Source organism: Colius striatus, chromosome 18, assembly GCF_028858725.1.
Source record: "Colius striatus isolate bColStr4 chromosome 18, bColStr4.1.hap1, whole genome shotgun sequence".
Classification (NCBI taxonomy): Eukaryota; Metazoa; Chordata; class Aves; order Coliiformes; family Coliidae; genus Colius; species Colius striatus.
In genome coordinates this window covers 6,807,406-6,832,266 of record NC_084776.1, presented here as the reverse complement: position 1 = coordinate 6,832,266, position 24,861 = coordinate 6,807,406, and the positions used below count along the sequence as shown (strand labels likewise).

Sequence of the window (24,861 nt, the reverse complement as noted above, 5' to 3'; positions counted from 1 at the left end):
ATGCTGGTTCGAGGGGCACCAGTGAGCAAGAGCTATAAGGAGCCATCCCTGAAAAGTGATGCAAAAGCTGAGGTGTGCAAGCAGCTGGTCACTCCTTGTGTGAGGGCACAAGCTGTTAGTGTAGGAGCAAGATGGGACTGAGAGACCTTCCAGAAGGTCTCAGCTCCTTGTAAGAGGCCAGACTGCCAAATGAGGAAATCTTTATCCCTTTGAGAGTTGGAGCGGTGTAAAACCTTTGAATTTGTGCTTCAAGCAGTCCATCTCTATTTGTAACGATGGGGGCTTCTCCAAAGGGTTAATCAGTGGTGGTAGGAAGAAGCCAGACTGGATCTGATGGAAATGCACTGGTCTAAATGTCATCTGCATCAAACTGGATTCTTGACAAGCTGTGCCCTTACTGATCTTAATGATGGGAGCTGGATGGGGACATTGCTTTTGCCAGATTCTGAAATGAATCTTCGTTTCTTCTGATATCCTGCTTTTCCCTTTAATTGCATGCAGCATTTCTTTCTGTCATGAACTGTGGGGCTGTGCTATTAAATAGCTGCTGCTGTCTGTGAGACCCGTTTCTGTGGTGAGCAGTGTGGTTGCTAAAACACTCTTCTTACCTCTTAATGGAGCTGTGCAGCTTTCCTTGGTGTTTCCAGAGCAATTTGAAAAGTTTAGATAGAAGGTGGGATAAAAGGCCAGAAGATGCTTCTTTCCCCTCCCCGCCCCCCCTTCCTCCTTTGATGGCTGAAAGCCTCACTTAAGGAAAAAAAGAATCAAGTGACTCTGACTCATGGAGTCATCAGGATGTGTAGATGTGGCCACTAATAATTTTGGATGCAGAAAAAGAAAATTGCCCTCAGCACTTTGGTGAACAAACTGCTGCTCTACAGCAGCTGTTCCTTTGTGAAGCCAAATACTAATCCAGTGTTACTTACAGCAGTCATTTGTGGGTTTCAAGAAAGAGCAACCCAAAAATAGCATTTGAATTGCAAGCTTAGGAATGGTGCAGTTTTACAGAGCCTTCAGAGCTGACAAAAGAAGGGTTTTTTTATCATCTGGCAAATGTTGGTAGTCCAAGTGCATAAAATGTATGTTATATAAATAATGCAGCAGTAGTTTGGCATAGTCTCTGTGCACCCTGCAAAGGAGCCTGAAGCATTTTCTTGACCCAAATTGTACAGGAAAAAATGAGGAAATAACTCTTCTTCTGTTTTTAAAAGTGAAAAAAGAGCTGTAAAGAAAATACCAGCTTTGAGAATACCAGTCTGGGGTTCTCTTTATTAAGAGAATAAAGCAGCTGAAAATGCAGCTGTTTAATCTGCTGCCCACTTAACTGTGGCGCCGATTCACATCAGTGGCATTGTTTGGAATAGGAAGGGAAGGCAATCCACTTCCCACACCTCTGCAGCAACCAGATGACTGCAAAGTAAAGATTAACTGACTCAAAGCCAGCATTGCTTCAGCTATCCCCTGCTCCAGCCATCGAACCGACAGGGTGCTGAAGGCTCTGAGAAAAACCCACGATGCTGCTCCTGTTGCCATTGTTGGTTGTTTTTATTGGTTTTTATTTTATTAGACAACTGCTTTCCATTATAAATAAATAAGGCAAGAAGGTTGTCCATACTGTTACAGAGCTGGTAGCCACAGTGGTGTGTAGGGCTCTGAGTTTATCTCAGGTGTGGGGCCACGGGGCACCTGAAAATGCAGCGCGTGGCAAAGCCGAGCAGGCGGTGGTGGGTGGTTTGAGGAGGAGACCTCGGGAGCAGGGGTGGCTTGGGCATCATACTCCTGTCAACTTACCTCCCTGGTACTCAGCTTCATAAACCAGAGTATTTTGGCATTAATTCCATGGTGAGTGAAAGAAAGGTGGCTCCTCTTAACATCAAGGCCCTAGACTCGGAGAACAATCACATTTTAACAGTCTTCCCCCTCCAAAGCCACAGTCTCACTTATTGATCTCAATGTTGCAAAGATCCCAACCATTTTCCCAAGGTTTTGGGATGTAAGCTGGTGAAAACAGAATCCAAATCTGGCCTGAAGTTTCTCCAGGCAGGTACAGAATAGGTAGCTTACACTGAACTGCTTGACCTTTGTGGCTCAGGGTGTTGGCTGAAGCTGTAATGAAATGCTGCTTCTGTGCCCAAAACACGTGTCTGACCACACAAGGTCAACATCTAGTTCATGAAAGATGGAAACTGGTGATTCCTGAGACTGCAGTGGCCTTTTGGCTGCGTGTTTGCATGTCTGTGGAAGCAAAGTGAGGGGATTTCAGTGCTGGGAAGTGAACTGGAACATGGAAGGTGGTAACTTTTGGAGACAGTATCTCAGCCAAAATCTGAAACCCATCCTCTTTACTGGGGAGATGTCTGGAGCACAAGTGTGGGGCAATGTGTGAGCAGTGCTACTGCCAGGGCCAGAGCTCCTGACGCTGGCGGGTGCTTTCATGGCAGTCAGTTTTGCAAGCCCATGCAAGCTGTGTTTCAGGCTACGACGGGGCAGCACGAACCTCTTGAAGAGCACAGGACAGAGGGCTGGTGCATGGAAGCAGGTCTCTGATACTGTAATAGCACTTCTTGTCGAGCTTATGGGAAAGCCCTGATCATGAAGTTCCCACCAGGCCCAGTGCTTCACCTGGACTGAAATACTGGGGCAGGTGTAAATCCCATATGCCTACAGAGTCTGGAGAGTATGGACTGAAATACTAAGCGATGCTGATGAGGACAGAACAATCAGTTTTATGTTTCTCTTCAAGTTTTTCCAGTTGCAATGAGCTTGCATTGTAAATAGCTGAAAAACCTGACTGGTAGGAGAATGGCTTCAGTAGCAAGAACATACTGCCCTTTGGGGAAGGGGAAGGTGGAGAAGTCTCTGGGCTACAAGCGTAGGTTCTTAGCCAGAAAACCAAAGTGGAGGACTGGGCTGCCCCTGAAGTTCTGATGGCTTTTCATCTTCCTGTGAAACACCGTGCTCCAGCTGAGGCAGGATGCTGGAGGACATCCAGGCTTTTGCTTGCAGATAGCCGGGCTGTAAGACAAGCTGAAACGGGTGGAAGGAGGTGCTCGCTTTTCATTCTGCGGTGCGGTTTCTGTTGCTGTTGCGGTGTCTGGCGGCAGCAGCAGCTCATGCAGACATCCCTCACACAGTTTCTGAAACCCTCTAACTACAATGTACAATTGTCCCAACCAGCTGTCCGGAGCCCAAGCTTAAAAAAGATAAAGGGAGTTGAGTCTCCGTGACGTTTTCTCGCTTGTAGACCTCTCGAACCTTCAAAGCAGTGTGGCCACGTGGCGTGTCCTGGGGCTGAGGAGAAGACTTGGCTGTTGCTGATTGCACGTGGGAGTTGGGGAGAGGCAGAGCTCATTTGCTGCTCTTGTTTTTCACCTTTGTGGCGTTGATGTCCGCTTTCGTTTTCTGGATGCGAGAGAAGATCTCCTTAAAAAGAGCCTTGTACTCGGGCTGGCTCTGCTCCAGCCGCTTGTCCACTGCCTCCACGTGTTTGCTGATGGTCTTCTCCATGCTCTTCCTCTCTTCCAACTCATGCCCTTCCCCTCGGAAGTCCCTGAAGGAGCTGTCTCTGGAGATGGGCCGGGAGGTCTGGACGCCGGCGTGGCGCACGCTGTCCTTGTGCTGGCGGCACTTGCTCAGGAGCTCCTCGTACTTCTCCAGCAGCGCGTGGTACTGCTCGTCCACCTCCCGCAGGATGGACATGCCCCGCTTGCGCACGTTGTTGGCGTGCAGCGTGTAGTTGCCCTCGTGCCGGCTCACGGCGTCCTTGGTGACGATGGCGTTGAGGGCTGTGTCGCTGCAGCTCTTCCGGACAGGGTGGTTTGGGGAAGGCGTCATGGACGGCCCGTGGCTTTTGCCTCCCTCCTCCTCGGACAGGTCGATGTAGTCCGCTTCTGGGGCGTTATTCAGCGGCTCGAGGAGGGCCTCGGATAAGTTGTCTTCTCTGCTGAGCAGATACTTCTTGACTTGTTTCATCTGTTGTAGCTCCAGGAGCTCTGCCTCCAGCTCCTTGATGCGCAGTTTGCAGTTCTCCATCTCACACACGCGCTGCTCGAGGTCCGAATACTCCTGAATAACGGAGGTGTACTCCCGCTCCACCCTCTCCTTCCGCTGCTTCTCCTGGTTCACTTGGGACCTCAGGGAGTTCACCATGGCTTGGAGACGCTCGTTCTCCCTCTCCAGTGGCTTCTGGTTGAACTCTGTGGAATTGCTGTGGACCTGGAATGCATCCTCATACCTGAAAGGGAAGAAAGAGCCTTGAGAGGATCTGACCAAATGATGGTCCACGAGGGTCTCGGGTTGTATCTTATCATGGTGTAAGTAATCCTACCGGTGCTCAGGAAGGAGGTGACCTGAGCTCGTGAGTGAGATTTGCCTCCTCCCCTTAGCCAGGAGAGCACAGGTGTGGCTGTGACTGCTTTGGACACAGGGGCCAGGCTCTGACCCAGAAAACCTGCACTCTTATTTGGTAGCAGTGATGAATGGCAGGAGGGAAATGAAACCCTAAAGGATGAAGGACTCATCTGGTTAATGACAAAGCTGCCAACAGTGCTGTGAAGCAAGGATGAAGTCTCAAGTGTTGCCAGTTGAAGAGCTGAAAGTAGAAGGCTTTGAGTTGTTCCTGCTGGAGTTCATCAGCTATTTGCTGTACCTGCTAACAACCCCAGACCCCACACAGCCAAAAAGCAGAAGCACAGGCTCTGCTGTCCCATGTCTGGGAGGTGCTCCAGATGGAGTAGGAGAAGATTTCTACAGCAAGGGAGGCAGACAGAGGCTTTTGACAGAGTTGCCCCTCCTTCATTGCCTCTTCCCTCACATTGCTGTTGGGAAATGACATTTTCCTCCTCAGTGAAGTGCTCATGGCATCCTTTCTGGTTAGAACAGATTGGAAAAGAGCAAGCACTGTGGCTTCCCCTGGGAGGCATGACTGGTGCAGGGGGGAGTGAACAGATTTCCAAGTTACTGAAGGGCAGCCTGACCTTCAGAGGCAACTGCAGAGCTGCAAGCCAAGCTGAGGTCCTGAGGCACTGAGGGGTGAGTGGGATCGGGGGGAAAGAACCACAGAGACATTAAGTGGATTTTGCTGGGGGTTAGGTTGTGGCCTCATAAACACCCCTGTTGCCATTGCAGTAAAAGTGTCTTTGGTTGTATCCTCTGGCAGAGGATACTTTCAGTATCAAAGTTTATCGATTGCTTATCTATTTAAAGAAGCCTCTATCGTAGACAAAGCTGAGCAAGAAATGCCCTCACGAGGTCACTGAATTAACACAGTGGCTAGGCTTTAAGGAGGATCAAGTGTGCAATAGTGCTGAGGCTGTTTGTGCAGCACTTGGCAGCCTGTGGCATATCTTGATGTGTGACTGGTGCTTCTGGATGTGCTGAGTCACACAAAATGCACCATCTCAATGACATGAAATTGAGACAACCAACTGATTCACTGGAAGGCTGTGCTGCCATTCAGTCAGATCTCACTGAGAGTTGGGCAGAGAGGAACCTCATGAGGAGCAACAAGAGCAAGTGCAGAGTCCTGCACCTCAGGAGGAACAACCCCATGCACCAGCACAAGCTGGGGGTGACCTGCTGAAGAGCAGCTCTGCAGAGAGAGACCAGGGAGTGCTGGCAGATAATAAACTAACCATGAGCCAGCAATGTGCCTTCGTGGGCAAGAAGGCCAATGGCATCCTGGGGTACATTAAGAGGTGATTCACAGCAGTGTGGGCAATAGGTCAAGGGAGATTCTCCTCCCCCTCTACTCTGCCCTGGTGAGGCCTCATCTGGAGTCCTGTGTCCAATTCTGGGCTCCCCAGTTCGAGAGAGACAGGGAACTACTGGTGAGAGTCCAGTGAGGGCTACCAAGATGCTCAGGGGACTGGAACATCTTTCTTATGAGGAAAGGCTGTGGGACCTGGGGCTGTTCAGCCTGGAGAAGAGTCAGGAAGGACCTTATTAATGCTTTCATGCTTATAATAGAGGGTTAGCGTCAAGAGGATGGGGCCAGGATTTTTTTCTGTAGTGTCCAGTGACAGGACAAGGGGTAATGGGCAAATGCTGCAACACAGTAAATTCCACTTAAATACAAGGAAAAACTTCTTTACTATTCAGGTGAGGGAGCCCTGGCCCAGGCTGCTCAGGGAGGGTGTGGAGTCTCCTTCTCTGGAGGTTTTTAAACCTTCCTGGACACATTCTTGTGCCTCCTGATCGAGGGGAATCTGCTTTAACAGGAGGTTGAGCTGGATATGCTCTAGAGGTCCCTTCCAACCGCCACCATTCTGTGAGTCTGGATCTCTGTAGGGGCGTGTGTGGGCTTTTTTGCATCCCCAGAGGGGATAACCCACCACATCCCCTGTTCACAGGCAGAGGAGAAGGTTGGAGAGGCTGCTAAAGGCGAGGCTCCATACCTGGGGCTGGAGCACAGCTCCTTAAGGCAGGGGAAGGTGTGGATGGTCCGGCGCCGCTCCCTCTTCTCCCGCCGAATGCGGAGCTGCTCCAAGCTCCTCATCTCCTCCACCTGCTTCTGCAGCTCCTCCACTTGGTTCTGCAGCCCCTCAATTGTTTCTGTCAAGCTGCAGAGAGAGGAGGGAGCACAGATGAGGAGTCAGGAACTACAGGTGCTTGGTGTTTTTTTCCCTACAGAGAAAGCCAGTCTACAGAAACTGCTTCCAGTTTCCAGCGTGTACCCTGGGAGCACAGCAGCACTTTCTTGTCATGGCAGTGGTTGGTCTTTGCAGGATTGCTCTTGAATGGGGGTGTTTGTAGGAAAGGATGGGGGACCCAAGCAACAGCAAGGGATTCCATCTGCCCACAAATCACTTGGCTGCAACAGTCACCTCTGGGACACAAGCACAATCCTGGAATATCTTTTTGCTAGAAGCAAGCAGGTGAGCTGTTTACTCTATTCCTTGTGTTTATCTTGTAGAGATAAACACAGAGAGACTGGGCAGAGATTTAGTTTTGTTCTGGCTGTGAATGCAGTTTGTAAAACACTCTGCTCTGAAACTCCCTCCCTGCAGCTGGTTGCCAAAGATGCTGCGTTGCAAGGACATGGCTTAGTCTGTTGTTTCCATGGATGACCTTGATCATGGGCTTGTTTTAGGAAAGAAATACTATTGATAAAGTGGTGTTTCAGCATGGACTAGCCAGGGTTTCATTAGATGCTGGATCTGTGCCTAGTGTTTGTGCTGCCTGCGTGCTGGGGATCTCCCTGATATAATTATGTGCCTCTTCTTCAAGGAAACACATCTGAGGAGAGGTTGCTGTGCCTCTCTCCTGGCAGCTTCAGACACTCCTTTATCCAGCCCTTGTCCCAGGGGTGCCTGTGCCGTGGCTGACCTCCACTAACCCCCATTGGTGCAGTGAGCTTTTGTTGTAAATAGCTGCAAAACGTGACTGATAAGAGAATGGCTCAAATAGCACAGACAGAACTTTGGGGCAGGGGAAAGGCGAGATGAAGGTCTCTTGAGTTACAGAATTGCTGTGGTGGGAGGAGGGGAAACCTTACCACTGTATCTTCTGTTGGGATGTCTTGCTTTCCAGCACGAGCTTCTGGTTAGCCAGCTCCAGGTCCCGTGCTGTCAGGTCCAGCTGCTCATAGACTTTGGCATGCTGTTCGTTCATCTGCCGCAGCATCTCTAGCTGCTTGGTCAGGTACTGCAAGAAAACAGTGAAACAAACACTCCACATCCACAATCCAGGTTGTTTCACAGGCAGAGATTCCTACAGCCTTTCCTTCCTCTGATAATGTGTTTTGTGGCTGATTGACCTTCTGCCTGGTTGAAGCCTCTTCCACAGCTGAAATATTCAAACCCCCTGTCCACTGTAAAGAGTTTGGTGTCTAAAACACAATTGAACTTCCCCTGCCCTCTGTGAAGGGCACTAACCTCAATCTCTCTCTATTCAGCTGCTTTTTCATTCCCAGTACCCAAAGAAAGTTGATATCCCTGGGACCATGACCCTTCACCAAAGCTGATTGAAACTGGTTGGTTACTGGATTGTCTGACAGATCGATTGCAGAAGCTGTTGTTTCCTTGGGAATTCAGGCTAAAACGCTCGAGTCTGTGAAATGTGAGGAAACTTGCAGCTTCTGGGTGTTCAAAGACTCCTCTGTGAGTCTGTCATTGAAGGATTTTATCCTGGGAGAGGGGCATCTACCCAAGAGCTCACCCTAAGCTAGGGCCACATCCCAAGTCCTGCGCTGGACACACTCCCAAAGGGCTGCTAAGGGGAGCAGCTAAATCCATCCACCAGTTTCTTTGGGCACCAGCTGTCAGATCCCTACAGCCATCACATGCTGCTCCTGTGAACTTGCAGCTCTCCTCTGCCCTGTGTCTTTTTAAATCAGAGGGTTTCCAATCTTTTTGAACTCACAGATCCCTAGAAGTTTTCCAGTGGATGAAAACCCTCCCGGCACAGCAGGTTTAAGCCTCTAAGCTCAGTTCTGTGGGCTCTTAGAAATTCTGCCCTGACCTCAAAGGATGCTTGAAATAGTGATTTAGACTGTAGCTCTTGGAGAAAGAGCTATTTTATGCCTCTAACAAAGGGGACTGTGTTATGGGGGTACCAAGGGGCCAGCTGGGAACAAACGTGATTATGAATGACTGGACTCGAGGGAAAGCTGCAGCAGAGCAAAGAGAAATGAGTGTGAAGGCTGGTGGATGGGCAGGGAAGGGCCAAACGTGCCCCAGATACATCCTGGTGCCCAAATCTGGTGTCCACATCTGGGTAGGGAATGGGGATGTGAGAAAATCCCAGTTGGTGGGGAAAGGGGATCCTCTCCAGGACTGGGCTGGGCTTTAACTCCCATCCCCAGAGCGCATCCCTGCCTCTCTGCTGGCACCTGAGCTGCTGGCAGTGCTGGGAGCATCCCTTGCCCACCAGCACCCTGAGGGGACAGCAGTGGCTGAGCAGCTCCCGTCCCTGCCCTGGGCCCGACCGTGTCCCTACCTCGATTTCCTGCACTTGCTCCTCGTTGGTGGCATACATCTGCTGCAGGGAGTCCTCCAGCTCTTTGTTGCGCTCCAGCAGCGTCTTGCCCAGCTCCGCAGCCAAATGCAAGTCTGAAAGCAGATGGGACAGAGCTGCTGCAGTTCCTGTGGCTCTGTGGGTGGATGCTGTGGGGTCTCACAGTGCCACAGCTTGCAGGGCACTGGTTTGTTTTGGCAAGTTTTGATATGGATGCATGCTTATGGGACACATGGGTTCCCCTCGAGCAGGGGGCACAGGAACACGTCCAGGCAGGTTTGAAACCTCCTGAGAAGGAGCCTCCACACCCTTCCTGCTCAGCCTGGGCCAGGGCTCCCTCACCTCAACACCAAACAGGTTTTTCCTTGTGTTCCAGGGGAACTTTTTGTGTTCCAGCTTATGTCCATTAGCCCTTGTGCTGTCTCTGGGCACCACAGAAAAAAGACTGACTATCTTCTCAATACTCACCCTTTAGGGATTTATCAGCATCGATAAGGTCCCCCCTCAGTCTACTCATCTTCAGGCTGAACAGGCTCAGGGCTCACAGCCTTCTCTCATGTAACAGAGATGCTATTCTGATTGCATAACCCTTCTGCACCTGCACTGCACTCTGCAGAGCCAGGATCAGGCTGTGAGGCTTGGCTGTGGCATGTGCTCTGCACCTCCGTCCCCTGTGGCCGAGACCTGTGGGGGGACTCAGCATCCATCAGAATGAGAGCGAGGGTTGGTAAAATCCCGTGGGGCCTTGGGGATGCTGTGTGAAGGATATTATTATTCCTAATGAAGGGAGTGCCTTGCCTTCCCTGTCAGCCTCCATCCATCACCCACTAACAGACTGACATGAGCAATAAAACCACACGTGGCCTGAGGGGGCCGGCGGCAGCTCCAGGGTCAGGCCACACCACTTTGTCTTTGCTCTCTGCCACCTCTAAATGCCACTAGGAAGCCACTGAAATCGTTTTAAGTAGAAATGCAGGGAAAAATCACATGGTGACAGTGTGGTTGGCTTAAAATACTGAGTTTGTTGCCTGCTGGGTAAAGAAACAAGGCCCCAGTGCCGTGAGTCCTGTGTTGGTTAAAGCCTGAGCACCTCAGGTGCTGCTGTTTGTGGGGCTGGGCTGGCACAGCTGGCTTTGACAACATCCTTTTGCTTTCACAGAAATTGGCTGTTTTCTTAAAGCCTGACCTCCTAGAATCATCTGGGTTTCTACTTTTTCCTGGAGCTTTTAGAGGTGAGTTTCTAGCTCTTACAGTGGCAGACTGAAAAGCTGACCTTAAACCTTCAAAAAGGCAAGGAAACAGGTCTTGATGAGTGTTGTTGCTCTTTCTCTAGTACGGTTATCATGCAGCATTAGATGATTAAGGAGTGGCAATCCTGCAGTGTGTGAGGGGACTTGGGTCTCCTGCTCTGGCATTTCCTCAGCCCATGGTGATGCTTGTCTCTAGTCTGCAGCTAGTGATGTGTTTTGCAAAGAGCTGCAAGTGGCTACACTTTCTCCCAGTGGTTAATTTAGCTGTCAGGTTGATTGAGAAAGAGGGATACTTGGTCAGTAAGCCAAGAAGAAAGAGAAACGAGGTGTCTAGGATCTATTCTGAGACTGGGCATATCACTCATCTCTCCCACTTTGAATGGTACACCCCAAAATGAGGCTTCTGCCAGCCTTGGGCAGGCATGCTGGCTGGGAGGAGTGCTGCCAGGGCTTGGGATGGGGCTTTCCTGAGGGACAATGCTGGCCTGTGGGAAGCACTGCCATAGTTTTAGTGTGGCTGATGGCCGTGGTTCTTTCTGCGTGGCTCCCCAGCCATGGGCCAGCCACCAGCTGCTCTGTGTGTCCTCAGATCTCCTCTGTGCTGCAGCAACGTGCCTCCAGCTGCGGCTGGCACTGCAGGGTGTTATTCTAGGCTATGGCCCTTTTAATTATCATTGTCATCATTGCCCAGTGACCTGGTCTGAGGGCTGCAATCACAGCTATCAGTGCAATCAAGATATTGGCACATTTCCCCACAGATTGACCTCTTCCACCTATTTCATTTTTTCCCCAAGCACCAAATTTTCCCGGTTTCCAAAGTGCCGTTGGGAGGCCGAGTGTTTGCTACACCAGCTGGGGACAGGGAAACAGCCAGATGCTAGCAGAGATGGAGGACAATTTGTGCTTTTGAGCTGCTTGGGGCTGTATTTAATGGCACAGTCACCTTTCCAGAGCCTGCTGGAGAGCAGCACCTCCCAAATTGCATCCCTTACAGGGCTCTGTGCGGCGCTCCAGGTAATGAGCTGAGTGTGTCCCTGTCCCTGTGGATTATCCCAGTCCTCTCCCACCATATGGCATCCAATTTAATCAGCTGGGGTTGAGTTAAGTGGATTAGGCAGTGCAAGATCCTGCATTGTAATTTAAAGGGCTCTGTCAGCAATAATTTAATGGGGGAAATGGGCAGCGTTTGGGGACAAGTGGGAAAGAGGAAAGAATGGGGCTGAGCTCCGAGGAGGAAATTGATTCTTCGTTTCCATTTTGAGCATAAGGGCCTGGGAGACTCCAGATTTGAAGGACATGGGGGAATTGAGTCGTTTACTGTCTTTTAACTGCCTCAGCCATCGTCACATACACATTCACTCACTGTCTGCCTGCCAGCCAGCCCAAGCATCCTCAGCAATGCTGTCTCATCCCTCCGCCTTACACCACAGTCCTCTTCCCCACCTGTTGGTCTGTCCTAGGCTGTGGGGCCGTGCAGAGGGGGAGGATGCTGTGTGGAAGCGCTTTGATGTTGTCTTTAGACCAGATTCCTCTTGATTTTTGCACTAACTGTGGCTCTACAAGGGCTGGGAGAGCACACAACTTCTCTCCCTGGATGGAAACCTGAGTGTGAAATTTCAGTAAGTTGTTTGTGAGGGAAAAAGAGCTCTTTAGGAATCTGGGGGTTCTCCAGTAGTGTGGATTCTCCACATTGTTTTTTGTATTCCTCTTTGCTTTTCCACTACCAGATCAGCCAGCCAGTGCTGTATGACTTGCCCTAATTTAGCAGATATGCTGATGCCTCCCCTCCCCCTCCCCTCTGGAGGCAGAAGGAGAAATGAAGTGGTGAGGAGCGGCTGTGCTGCGTGGCCGCTCCATGTGCCAGTGCTGAAGGCACCACGTTAAACAGACAACATTCCATTTAAAACATGGGGGCCTAGGGCTTGCCCAAATCATGTTTGGGAGAGGACTGCAGATGTAAACTGTCCTGGGCAGCACCAGCATGATGCCCTCAGGCTCTCAGTACCACCAGTGCTGGTGTGACCATTCTAATTAACACCAGGCAAGGAGATACCCTGCGTCCCCAAACAAAGAGCTGTGCCTACAGAGCAAAGCAGAGGGAGGGACTGAGGCTGCATTTCCTGCAAGCTTCCATGGGAAAGGCGCCTGAGCAAGGAGGGAGGGGAAGAGAAGAGAGGCCATATGGTGTGAAGGGAGCAGGAGCATGGCTGGGCAGCACATCTAAGAGGCAGCTGGCCTGAAGCTGCAAAGATCACTGGCAGCCCAGCCTAATTCTGCTGGCAGCCTTCAAAAAAATCCTGATCCCAAAGCTGCAGGACGTTGTCTTTGGATAAAAGAGGCTGGGGAATAAAGTGCAGGATGTTACCCTGCTGCAGCATCTCAAAACAATCCTGGCCCAGGCACATGTGTGCTGCATGGAGCTGCCACAGAGCCAAGCACTTCCTGGCTGCCTCAGCCTTTGCAGCAGCTTTCAGTAAAGCACACATGGGTTTGGAGCCATTTCTGACTTCCCAGTGCTGACCTGCATCTGTTTGGGCAGAGCAGCATTTGCTGCAGCCTGTTCTCTGAAGGTTCCTCCCCTGCACTTCTTTGGTTGTGGCTTTGGGAAAGTGCAAGCCTGGTGTTGAGCAGGGGAGGTGTCAGCTGCTCTTAACATAATGGTGATCTGGTAGCTCTTCAGATGGTCCCAGGATTCACATGTATCACTAAATAGTTTTGCTTAGAAAAGCCCTTTAAGCTCCTGGAGTCCCAGCCCTCCCCTCACCTCCCCCTGCCCAGCCCACCACTGACCCACGACCCTCAGCTCCACAGCCTTGGGATCCCTCCAGGGCTGGGCACTCCCCCAGCTCCCTGGGCAGCCTGGCACAGGGGCTGACACCCCTCTCAGGGAAACAGTTCTGCCTCAGCTCCAACCTCAACCTCCCCTGGGGCAACTTTAGCCCATTTCTTCTTGTCCTGTTATTCATTACTGGGGAGCAGAGACTGACCCCTAGCTCCCTGCAGCCTCCTGTCAGGGAGTGTCAGAGAGGGCTCATGTCTCCCTCAGCCTCCTCTTCTCCAGGCTCAACACCCCCATTCCCTCAGCCACTCCCCATCACACTTGTGCTCCAGCTCCTTCCCCAGCTCTGGTGCCCATCTCTGGACACACTCCAGCCCCTCATTGTCTTTCTTGTAGTGAGTGGCCTATAATTGAGCACAGCACTAATGTGCAGCCTTGCCAGCACCAAGTACAGGGGCTTCCTGTACATTCTTGGCACTGCTGGCCACACTACTTCTAATACAAACCAGGATGCCACTGGCCTTCTTGGCCACCTGAGCTTTGTTTCAGCTCTGAGAGATCATGTTCAGTGCTCTGAGTCCAGGTGAGGGATGTTGTCCTTTGCTTCTCACCTTTCAATAACTGAACCTTCTCCCTGTCATGCAAGACAGGCAGGCTCAGAAGTCTTTTGGCTCATAAAGCTAAAAAGCAGGTGTTTGTGGAGCATGTTTTTGCAGGTTCTTTTTAGCTAAACATCTAATAAGGAATTACTTGTCCCTTCCTGAAGGGCTGGGGCTGGCTCTTGGGAAGGGCTGCTCCTGAGAGAAGGAGCTGCAGAGAGCAAATTCACCCGCTGAGGAGCTGGTAGCAGAGCTCTGGTGTGGAGGTCTCTGGAGGAAGTTCTTTTGCTTGTTGGCTGATGGATGGGGTAGGTTGAGAGTTAAGAAATGATGTTTAATGCTGTTGATGTTTAATTTAATTGCATTAGCTGTCTGCTCCATTACACATGGGTACTTACAGTCAAGGGTAGGTGCAATTATTCCTTTCAAAATCTAAACAAATGATCCTATGTTGGTTTACCCCAGGGTAGAGCTACTTTGCTACTCATTTATTTCTCTTCTTAGTTGCAAGGGATTATGCTGTCTGGCTACATTACAATGAAGATCAGCTTTGGTATATCACTTGCTGCTCTATACCAGGTGATGGAAGCAATCTATGTACTTAGCCCTTATAAGCCTTTGCAATGGAACTTGCTGGGGTGCAGAGAAACAAATGCCATCTGACAGCATCTTGTAAACAACCTGGAAAAGCCTTTTCAACATGCCCATTCCACAGATGACAGTGTTTCCTGTGGCCAGGCAGAGCTTTCAGTGTTACTGCAGAGGTATGAGTTCTCCATCCCTTTCACACTGCCATCATTCAGACTCTGCTGCCCAAATACTCTTTGCTGGTGTTGGGCACACAGGCATTTCTGTCAGCCTGATGAGATCAGCTGGATTTCCTGCTTGCTTTTTTCCTTCCTTTTCCTTTCTCTTGTGTAAACTCTTGCACAGCCCTGGGCTGCCTTTGGCTTTGCAAGCATTCCTGGTCGTGGTAAAGCTCAGGTGGTGGCAGAGAGAGAGGTGCTTTGCAGGGGGTCGAGGCAAGCAGTGCAATGAGAGCAGCTGCCTCCATGCCACCTCTAATCCCCCGAGCAAGAGAGGCACCAGCAAGGAGTGGAAGAGCCTGACAAAAGGGCTCAGGGGTGCCCTGTTTATACTGTGGTGTGCTGCAGGAAAGCCCTCCAGACTTCTCAGCCCTTCCTTTTCCCTTCCCTGCCTTCTGTATTTTTTTGGATGGTTACTTTTGCTTACAAGTTGTATGTAATGCCCAGCAGTCCCGTCCTTGTGCCCTCAGCAACCCATGAGTGTTTTGCCAAGCTGTTAGAGCACCAGAACTTGGGGTATGTTATTAGATCATGGCTGGAGCCCCAGCTGTGTCTTTCCCTGCAGTTCTCTTATCTAAACAACCTGTGTTTGCCTTGTAGGCTAAAATGGTTTCAAAGAGCTCAGTGGCTGGTGGCTCGGAAGCTCTGGCAGTGCACCTGGATCAAAAAGTGTCCTAAGTAAATACATATGAGTGAGGTTGCTGGGGAGGAGAAGCAAGGGGAGGGAGAAAGGCAGCCAGTGCTTTCCTGCGTGCACTCCTCCAGGCAGCAAAGCTCCAACTAATTAATTATGTTGGGATGCAGAGAACCGTGAAGAGAGGCTTTTACTCTTTTAAAGCTAAAGACACAGCCATGTGGATTGCTGCCACGAAGAAACCTCATCTCCCTGTTGTGTTTTGGGGGCAGGAGGTTGTACCTGACCCAGGATGGACAAGGATTGACAACAAGGAGACTGTGTATGTTGGTGGCTGCTGCTGCAGCACAGTGCTGTACACGTGCAGATCCCCAGGCAGAAGCAAAGGACAGGTCTGTGTGCTCATGGGACAGGGCACAGTGCCCACAGCACAGGGCTGCCACACCATGTCAGCTCTCCAGCCCTGCTTGTGCTCCCACCCAGAGCCACTGCCAGCCAGCTTGGCTGCCCTTGCTGGGGCCAGGCAGGTGGGACTACTGATCCCAAGTGGTTTGATCTCTTAGCAGCAGCCACATTTCAGTACAACTACCACTTGCAATAGCCACCAGGACCGCCACCAGCACTGTGGCTGCTGGTTACTCCTGTCTGCTACTTTCCATGTATCACAGAACCATAGAATCACAGAATGGTGGAGGTTGGAAGGGCCCTGCAGAACTCATCCAGCCCAAGCCCCTGCTAAAGCAGGTTCCCCTTGCTCAGGGGGCACAGGAACGTGTCCAGGTGGGTTTGGAAACCTCTCAAGAAGGAGCCTCCACACCCTCCCTGGGCAGCCTGGGCCAGGGCTCCCTCACCTCAGCACCAAACAAGTTCTCCCTGTGTTTAAGTGGAACTGTTTGTGTTCCAGATTTTGCCCATTACCCCTTGTCCTGACACTGGACACTACAGGAAAAAAAAACTGGCCTCATCTTCCTGACACCTGTCCTTTAGGTATTTATAAGCACTGATAAGGTCCTCCCTCAGCCTTCTCCAGGCTGAACAGCCCCAGGTCCTGCAGCCTTTCCTCATATGAAAGATGCTCTGGTCTCCTCATCTTTGTAACGCTTCACTGGCCTCTCTCCAGCAGTTCCCTGTCTCTCTTGAACTGGGGAGCCCAGAAATGGACACAGGACTCCAGATGAGGCCTCACCAGGGCAGTGTAGAGGGGGAGGAGACCATCCCTCAACCTGCTGCCCACATTGCTTTTAAAACACCCAAAGATGCCACAGCTCACACACAGCTCAGCTGCCCACCTGGTGATGCTGCCCATGTGGGAAGAGGTCCTGACCTCAGGTGAGTGAGGAGTAGCATTTGTAGAGCTATGCAGGAGGAACACAGTGCCATAACCTTCCAGCCTGAGTTTGCCAGGGAAAGGGGTGATGGAATCCTTGATGAGTTCTCCAGATGGTGTTATTTGTGTCCATCACTAGTCCTAGAGCAGGATGTAGGACAATGCCTCTTTCAGGAGCCCAACACCAAAATCAGTGTTCCCAAAACAGCTCTGCCTCAAGGACTGAATCTTGGGGGAATGATATGCTGCTGCTTGCTCTGCCTCCTCCTGCAGAGACCAGTGCCCAGCTACCACCTCCCAGTCCAGTGTGCTTTCCCAGGACTCAACACTTGCTTGTGGGCCAAGAAAACTTGGAGGAGGGCATGCTGCCATCGCTGCAGCTGTGGAATCAAAGAGGTCAGCGTGGACCTGGATGCTACACACTCAAAGGACCAGATTCTTCAGGGAGGAGACAAGTTAACTGAGCAGTGCCAGGGTAGCTGCCTTGCACACAGGACAAATTAGAGTGACTTCCCAGAAGGCTGCAGAACAGGCTGTTTAAGCCATTAAAAAAACTGTCACCTTTTGGAAAGAAGGTTTGCAACTGTTTGTTAAACATGCATGGGGGAAAAGAAAACCCTACAACAGCCAAAGAGAAAACTCTAACATAAAGTTACTTCAGAATTCCCAGCTGAGCACAGACTGGCAGTTGTGTAACATCTGGTCTCATTCCTCCAGGATGTTTTGTTTTGGAGATATTTTCCTAAATTCTTGGCCCACATATGTGTTTTTCAGTATGTTAAGTAGAAGCTTTGGAAGCCCTAATGCTGTGTTTGGTGTGAGCACATGGATGTATTAGTTGGGTGAGGTGAGGATATGCCACTGTGCTGCTTTGGGAAAGGCCTTTTAGCAGAGGAGAGGGAGTGTGTGTAGGAGTGAGCCCTGCATAGCCTGGGTGCTGGCACTGTGTTTAGCAGGAGCAGGATGGGACCCTGGTGCTGTCACAGCTCTAAGTAGTTCCTGACTGTCACATGGGGTCAGTGCATCTGCCCTGGCACTAGCCAGCACTGGCTGGTACAGGAGGAAAGAAAGGACTGGGAAGTGCTGGGTGAGGGGACAGCCCCTGCGTGCAGAGTGTCTCCCACCCTTCAGGCTGAGGGCTGCTGTGGGGGAATGGCCTTCAGGACTCAGACCATAAATCCTTGCCAAGGAGAAATGCCATTGTTAGCTGATTGTTTCAGGGTGGGAGAAAACTCAGATTTAGTTTTTTCCCCCTTTGCCTCTTCTTTCCAGCAGTTCCTCTCATTCTGCTCCCTCCCACAGCTGGAAGTATGTGCCTGGGGTTCAGCAGCTGTAGGAAGGAATTTCAGGGGGGAGATCCTGGCAGTTGCTGTGTGGGAGCTCTCTTATGCCCCATTTTCTTGCTGCTTTCAAATAACAGGGGAATTTTTATTCTAAGAAAATACAGCTATGTATATTCTTTTTTTTACCCTCCCCATATTTGGAGGTTTTCATCCCTTCCTCAGACTCACCTCACTGTCAACTTATTTCCCTGTCTCCTGTGACTTCTGGTCCCTCTTGTCATTCCCAAGCAGCTCAGCAATTACTTATTGAAAACTTTCCACCTCCATAAGCTACTGCACTGCTAAATAAGGCAGTGGCTCAGCTACTGCAGGTAAAACTGTCCTTCTGGCTTGTGGCTGGGGAGGAAGGGCAGTGAGTTCACCACTGTGCTCCTGGAGGACAGGCAAGCTGCGTGGCTCATCCCTGAGCTGCACTGCTGGGATAACCACATCCCGAGGGACAGGATTTGGGGTACCACTTGCTCCCCAGTGCAGGGGAATCCTTTGGGCAAGCTGGTGTGAATGACAACCCACATAAGCTGAGTGATGTAGATAGCTGGCAGGTGCTAGCTAATGGGTTCACTCCAAGGAGCCCATCACTGGAGCTCTGGTGACCCTGTGTCTTTGCACAGGGATGAGTTCAGAGTGGTGCAAACTCAGCACCTTGTGTCATTTTCCTTCTTAGCATGCAAGCAATCAGATACCTGGCAGGGGGAGGAGGAATTAAAATAAGATCCTTAAATCTGGAGACCTTTAGAGGTTACAGCCATAAAGTCCTAAGCCTGCAGATGGTTTGGCCCACAAGTTCCTATAGCTGCCCAGGAGAGGTTTATCAGTCTCACAGTGGCAATGAGATGCTGTGCTAGTTCTTGTACTCCCCCTGGTCCTGCTGGCTAACTCAGAGAGGTGAGAGGCTTGTTTACATGACAGGAATCGCCCCAGCACTTAGGCTGTATTTAGACTCCAGAGATGACAAGAGTGGCTTTGAGAGCTCTCCTCTTGGGCTGCACTCTGCTCTTTGGCTTAGACCTGGATGCTGGCAGGGAGACAGGGAGGCTGGGACAATCAGGGAATGCAGCGGGGTGAGTGTGAGGAGGACTTGTCGTGGGAGATTGCTGCAGGGGAGATGAAGGCTGGAAGTGGCTGGCAGAGAACAGAACAGAAAAGGTGTCCCCACTTACCCCCAGCTCAGGCTCTCTAATTTTAGCTCATTCATTCTCTTGGGGTCTGGCTGCACGTACACCTTGCGCATGGGGTATGATGCAACTGTAGCTGCACCATCAGTTCCCAAGGGCTGGAAAAAGACCCACCATCACTGCATCCTGGTTCTCATGCTTAGAGGCACAGATTCTCCAGTCCATGGAAGGTGAGGCTGTGCTTGAACCAAAGCAACACTGACATCTATTCATGCTTAGAAAGCCTGGCAGTAAGCAAGGCCACACTGCCAACACCTTGGAACTCCATTTTTGCCACTTTCTTCAAACCAGAAAACCTTCACAGAGGGAACATCATAAGAATGAAATACCTCAGGGGACACTACAAATATTCCCAACTATCCTGGCTGGGATTTAAATCTCTACTTCTATGTACTAAGGTACATATTCATTGTGCCTTAGCATACAGAAGCAGAGACTCAGTACAATTCTAAGTACAGTGCCTTGAACCACACAGGCTTACGAGATGCTAGGAAACAGGTAAAGGAATCTGAAGACACCAGCATCATTTGAACAAGGGTGGAGGGCTTTGAGGTTGGGGACCAGATCTTGCTGCCTCCAAGGCATGTGGTGGCTGCAGTCAGTCACTGTGGGCACTTTTGGGTGGGTGGGTGGGGGGGAAGAGTGATTGTGTTTTATTTTCTTGAAAAATTAGTTACTTCAGCAAGGCAAAGCTCTGGGAAGGATGGGGAGGAAAGTTCACAGCAGGAGAGTTAAACAGCTGCCCAGATGGGCTGTGGAGTCTCCTTTTCTGGAGACATTCCAAACCCAGCTGGATGAGTTCCTGTGTGCCCTACTCTAGGTGGCCCTGCTCTGGCAGGGGGGTTGCACTGGATGAGCTTTCGAGGTCCCTTGCAGACCTTGAGATTCTGTGTGGAGCTGGAGGCACTGTTTCCTCTGTGGTGCTAAAATGGTTAATTAACATAGTCATCACAGAGCTCCCAGTTAAGCCATCTGTTGCTTAGCAAACAGTTTTGGATGTAAATGTAATAAATATTTGATGATGCTGTGATATGACGATAAAGGCCCAACAACCAACTGGTTCAGGAAAGAACCTTCTCTGCTCTCCTGGCTTAGGTTCTGTCTTATTTCCCTCACCCTGTGCTCCCAAGGATTAGATCAGTCTTTAAGCCTCTGCTTTTGTCCTCTGCCAGGTGTGGGCTTCTGTGCAACCCTGGGCTGTTGGCAGGTCAATCCTCTCAGTAATGCTGGTGCTGATCACGCTGCTGCGCTGGATGTCTTGCACTCTACTTCCACCCTCCATTTCTAAACCAACAGCCTCATGGCTGTGCTGTCACCAAAGACCTCTGGGTATGCCTACAGCTGTAATGGGAAGGCGTGGTGTATGTGGACAAAGTCTAGCACTGTCCTTCATGATGCTTTGTGCATCATGCAAATTAATTACGGTTGTAATTACCCTGTGAGACCTTTCCAGTTGGCTGGTTACAGTTAAAGCTTTCTCCATCACTCCTTCTGAGTTTGTGCAAGCCTGTGCAGCCCTCATTCATACAGCAGGCTGTAAACCCTACAGCTGGGCTTTGTTTTGGGTCTGTGGTTTTCCTCCAGTCCTGTATGTGCTCAAAGGTGAAGACTGTCCCTAGCATCAATCCATCATCTGCAGGCAGTGATTCTGCATTTAAGCTTCCAGGTCAGAGCTGAGAACCTGGCAGCAAGAAGGTGATTTTATTGTTGTGAGCCAGTTGTACAGTGCCAATGCTGACTCATGAACCTGACACCAGGGACAATGTTGGGATAAAAATCAATCGGTTCCACATTGTTCAACACTCCCTGTGTTTGTTTGTAGTCCTGCTCTTCCTCAGCCTGCATCCTGCCCTGGGATTTGTGCCCAGGCCCCTTGTGAGCCCTGGGAAGACGTCACCCAGAAATGTGAAATTCTGAGCGTTCAAAGGCTGCACTGTTTGTTCAGCTGACAGCTCCATCTCTCTGCTCTGCCCTGGCTTCATTTGAGTGTTCCATTTCCAAGAACCAGGCCCAGGATCTGGCCATCAATACTTCCTGTTAACTGAGAAACCGGAGTGAAAAACCAGCTGCAGCAATCCCTGGGGAGCTGGTTATCATTCCTTGCTGGGCCTCTGCCCTGCAGCTGAAGTTGTGTAAACTTTACATCATGACATAACGGTGGGCAGAGGCACTGCAGCTGGGCCACACGTCCCTGCTGACAGTCAGCTGGCCACAGAAGTGTACAACTGGGCTGTACCTCCAGTGCTACGTGTCAGAGGGGTACTGGGTTTAGGTAGGAATGATCTTCCCTATGCATTGACAAATCAGTTCAATTCACTCCCGGGTTGCTGGCCTGAAACAGGACTTCTTCCAGTTGTTTACTTACTGTGTATTGACTGAAAATATTAAGATAAGCCAAACAAAATTTTAAAGGAAGCCCCAAACACCCCCAGCTACCAACTGTCCAGCCTCTGGATGAACATGACATGGAACTAGTGCAAACACAGGCACAGTTACTTCACAACAAACTTCACAAGTGAATCTTTATCCTCTAACAAGCCTATCTTTGCTGCTTGAAACTTGGCTTGGATTATTTTATTTTCTCCTTCCCAATTTCTCCTGCTTTTATGGCTGATTGGAAAAATTTCCACAAGTAATTAGGTGACTCAGAAGCTGAAGATCCCTTTGCATTTGAGCTTGGACAGCAAAAGCTTTTTGAAAGACCCTTTCAGCATCCTCAGCCTGGCAATATATTCTTTCTGATGTATTAATTTCTCACTAGTGTGCCTGCTAACACTACCTGCAGCTGCCCTGAGATGAAAGCAATGTCATAACTACCCAGGCTCGATTCTGCTTGCAGCAAGTTGTCTGGGAACCTGCTTCTTCGCAGATGTAACGTACCAATTTTTTTCCTTCCCCAGTACTCGGGACAGCTCTGCCTTCTCTGCCTCTGTTCATTGGGTTTAAACTTTCCACAGCCAGGACTGCGGTTTGCAGAGCTGAGATTTCCACTGAGGTGCCGCCGCTGGGACTGGCTTGGCCAAGCAAATATGAGACTGGAGAGAAGGTATCCCGCCCTTCCTTACCCGGAATCTGCCCTCTTTCCTGCCCCCACATCCCCTGGCCTGCCATCCCTGGCAGCTGGCGGGGTGTCCCCGTCCTTACCCTGCTCCAGGTCTTGCTGGTCGTACCAGGGCTCCTCTTCCTCGCTCTGAAACTCCTCCATCCTGTCGGCGCTCAGCATTTAGCACCAGCGGCCCGGGGAGACGCGCAGCATCCGCCGAAGGCTTCCCCGCCGCTGCCGCTGATGGGGAGCGGGGATGGTGCGGGGATGGTGCGGGGATGGTGCGGGGATGCGGGCGGGGATGCGGCCTCGGTGCCTCGGCCGGGCCGGGGGAAGGGGGAGGTGACACGACGTGGCAGCCGGTGCCTCGCCGCTGCCCCGGCTCTGCCTGCCCGGGAAGGAGGCTTGGTCCTGCCTCCAGGCTCGGCGGAGGCTCTGCGGGGGATGAAGCGGGACGGGGCGGGGAGGACACAGGGCTTGCACGGGGCTGGGGGATGCACAAAGGAAGGAAGAGGGCCCGGCGCAGCCTGGCAGATCCTCTCTCCGCAGCTCGGTGGAGACCTCTAGCATGGAAATGCTGCAAGGAAACCCGGCTCCAGGGAAGGGGGAGGCGAGGCCTCCTCCTTCTCCTCCTCCTCCTCTCCGCCCAGCCCAGCCGCGGACAGCGGGCTGTGGAGTGGGCAAGGTGAGGGAGAGCTGAGGTGCAAGGAGGCAGGAAAGCTGAGTAATGGGAAAAGACCTGAAGGTGTTGGTCTACAGCAGCCTGAGTGTGAGCCAGCAATGGTCTACAAACACAGTGTGGACAAGTCCCGAGGAATCCTGGCTTGTGTCAGAAAGTACGGCCAGCAGGACCAGGGCAGAGATTGTCACCCTATACCCAGCACAGCTGAGGCTGCACCTCGAATAACGTGTTCAGCTTTGGGCCCTTCACCACAAGAGGGACATTGAGATGCTGGAATGTGTCCAGAGATGAGCAACAAAGCTGCTGAAGGGTCTGGAGCACAAGTCTGATGAGGAGCAGCTGAGGGCACTGGGGGTGGTCAGCCTGGAGAAAAAGGGGCTGAGAAGAGACGTTCTTGCTTTTTGCAGCTCCCTGAGAGGAGGTTGTGGCTGAGGCAGTGGGGATCTCTTCTCCCAAGTAACCAGCAACAGGGCATGAGGAACTGGCATCAAGTTGTGCCAGGGGAGGTTTAGATTGAGTATCAGGAAAAATTTATTCACTGAAAGGGTTGTCCAGCGTTGGCACAGGGTGCCCTGGGAAGTGGAGGAGTTCCTACCCCTGGAGATATTCAAAAGCCATGTAGACATGGTGCTGGGAGACATCAGTGGAAGTGATGGGTTAAACAGTTGGACCTGATGATCTTAAAGGTCTTTTCCAACCTCAGTGATTCTCTGATTCTGTTGCACCAGTTAGTGTTTTGCTTATGAGATTGTGTGAACTTCCTTGAGAAGAGGGAATTCACATTTTCTACTGCCTAATATTGGTTCTGGAAGTGTGACTGAAGGATTCCATCTGTTTGCAAGGAGAACATCCCACACCCTGAGGATGCCCCTAGACTGGCCAGGTGAGGCGAGCACCACATGCAGCTCTGTGGGCAATGCTGGTGACCCTCCAAGGGCCCGGGAAGGTCGGTGTCAGCAGCGCCAGGCCTTGGGGTGTGTGAGCAGAGGGCCAGCGATGGGGAGGTGAAGCGGCGGGAGGAGGCGGGAGGCCCCGGGGGCCGTGCGCTGTGTGGCTGGAGCGGGCGGCAGCTGAGGCGCCTGAGGGGCCGGGCGGGAGCGCGCGGGCGGGCGCGGCGCTGCGCGAGGCCTGCAGGGGGCGCTGTGCGCGTTCCCGCGCGGGGAGTCGCCGATGAGGCCGCGCGCCTCTGGGCCGGCACCCGCGGGTTCGGATCCCGGCAGCGCTCCCGGCACCCGCAGGTTCGGATCCCGGCAGCGCTCCGGGCACCCGCGGGTTCGGATCCCGGCAGCGCTCCGGGTAGCCGCGGGTTCGGATCCCGGCAGCGCTCCCGGCACCCGCGGGTTCGGATCCCGGCAGCGCTCCCGGCACCCGCAGGTTCGGATCCCGGCAGCGCTCTGGCCGGCGCTGTTTCCATACGTGACAAAACATGAGCCAGCAATGTGCCCAGATGGCCAAGAAGGCCAATGGCATCCTGGCTTGTACCAGAAGCAGTGTGGCCAGCAGGAGCAGGGCAGTCACTGCCTGGTTTGTACCCTGAAGAGAAAGTGCTTCTGATGCAGACTCATCTCTTTTGAGGACAAACTCTCATGTCTTTCCGAAGGGTAGAAGGAGCTTAAAGTGAAATGCGGATTTGTGGAGTTTTGGGGAGGAGATAGATCTATTACATAGAAATAAATCCAGAGAAGACTTGTGATTTTGGTACTTGCTTTTCAGCTAAAGGGAATAAGAGTTAGAGAAGGTGGGGCCTTTCTCTTAGTTTCTAGTGTTGAGTTTGGTCCAAGGGATTTGATTTGTCCTTACCAGCCCTGGAATCCATCAGAGACTCTGAGGTCCAAATTAACTCGTGTGACAGTGGGTTTAGATTCTTTTTTTTTCCCTTCTGTGTGATGGAATGGATTTAGACTCGATTTCATTACCTTGCAGCGGTGCCTACAGAAAAGGTGATATAGGATGTTCACACAAGAGCAGCAGACTGTGCATCCAGAAAAGATGGGATCTGTGTCAGAAATCTCCATCCTGCCCTGCAGTGACAGGCAGCCGAGGGCCACGGATGATTAAAGTAGCGGCTAGTTCTCGGCTCTTAGGTACAGCAGTGGAGGAGGGAGATAAAGCTGAGAATAAGAGACATTGTAGACTATTCCCCTCCCTTCCTATCCTCACAGACCTCTCCAGATACATCTACCTATCCCCAATATTCAATGACTGCCTGGAAAGTCTTCTACCTTCATGCAGTTGCAGACTAGAATCCAGGAGTCTCTTTTAACCTGG

General features: G+C 51.4%; 1 protein-coding gene across 1 annotated transcript; it reads right to left on the bottom strand.

The window, feature by feature from the left end:
* Nucleotides 1-1,534: 1,534 nt before the first annotated feature.
* Nucleotides 1,535-22,448, bottom strand: CDR2L (cerebellar degeneration related protein 2 like). Its single transcript, XM_062010745.1, has 5 exons — nt 22,013-22,448; nt 8,938-9,050; nt 7,496-7,644; nt 6,396-6,560; nt 1,535-4,234 (listed from the first exon to the last, which is right to left on the bottom strand). The coding sequence occupies exons 1-5, from the start codon at nt 22,089-22,091 to the stop codon at nt 3,349-3,351; spliced, it is 1,392 nt and encodes a 463-aa protein (XP_061866729.1). The 5' UTR covers nt 22,092-22,448; the 3' UTR covers nt 1,535-3,348.
* Between the last annotated feature and the right edge of the window lie 2,413 nt (nt 22,449-24,861).

Excerpts from the sequence above, each read along its gene's own strand:
- CDR2L (XM_062010745.1), bottom strand. The coding sequence starts at position 22,091 with ATGCTGAGCGCCGACAGGATGGAGGAGTTTCAGAGCGAGGAAGAGGAG. Across the intron at positions 6,561-7,495 it reads TCCCAACAGAAGATACAGTG|CTTGACAGAAACAATTGAGG; the intron begins GTAAGGTTTCCC and ends CTCTCTCTGCAG. Across the intron at positions 4,235-6,395 it reads GAGCTGTGCTCCAGCCCCAG|GTATGAGGATGCATTCCAGG; the intron begins GTATGGAGCCTC and ends CTTCCCTTTCAG.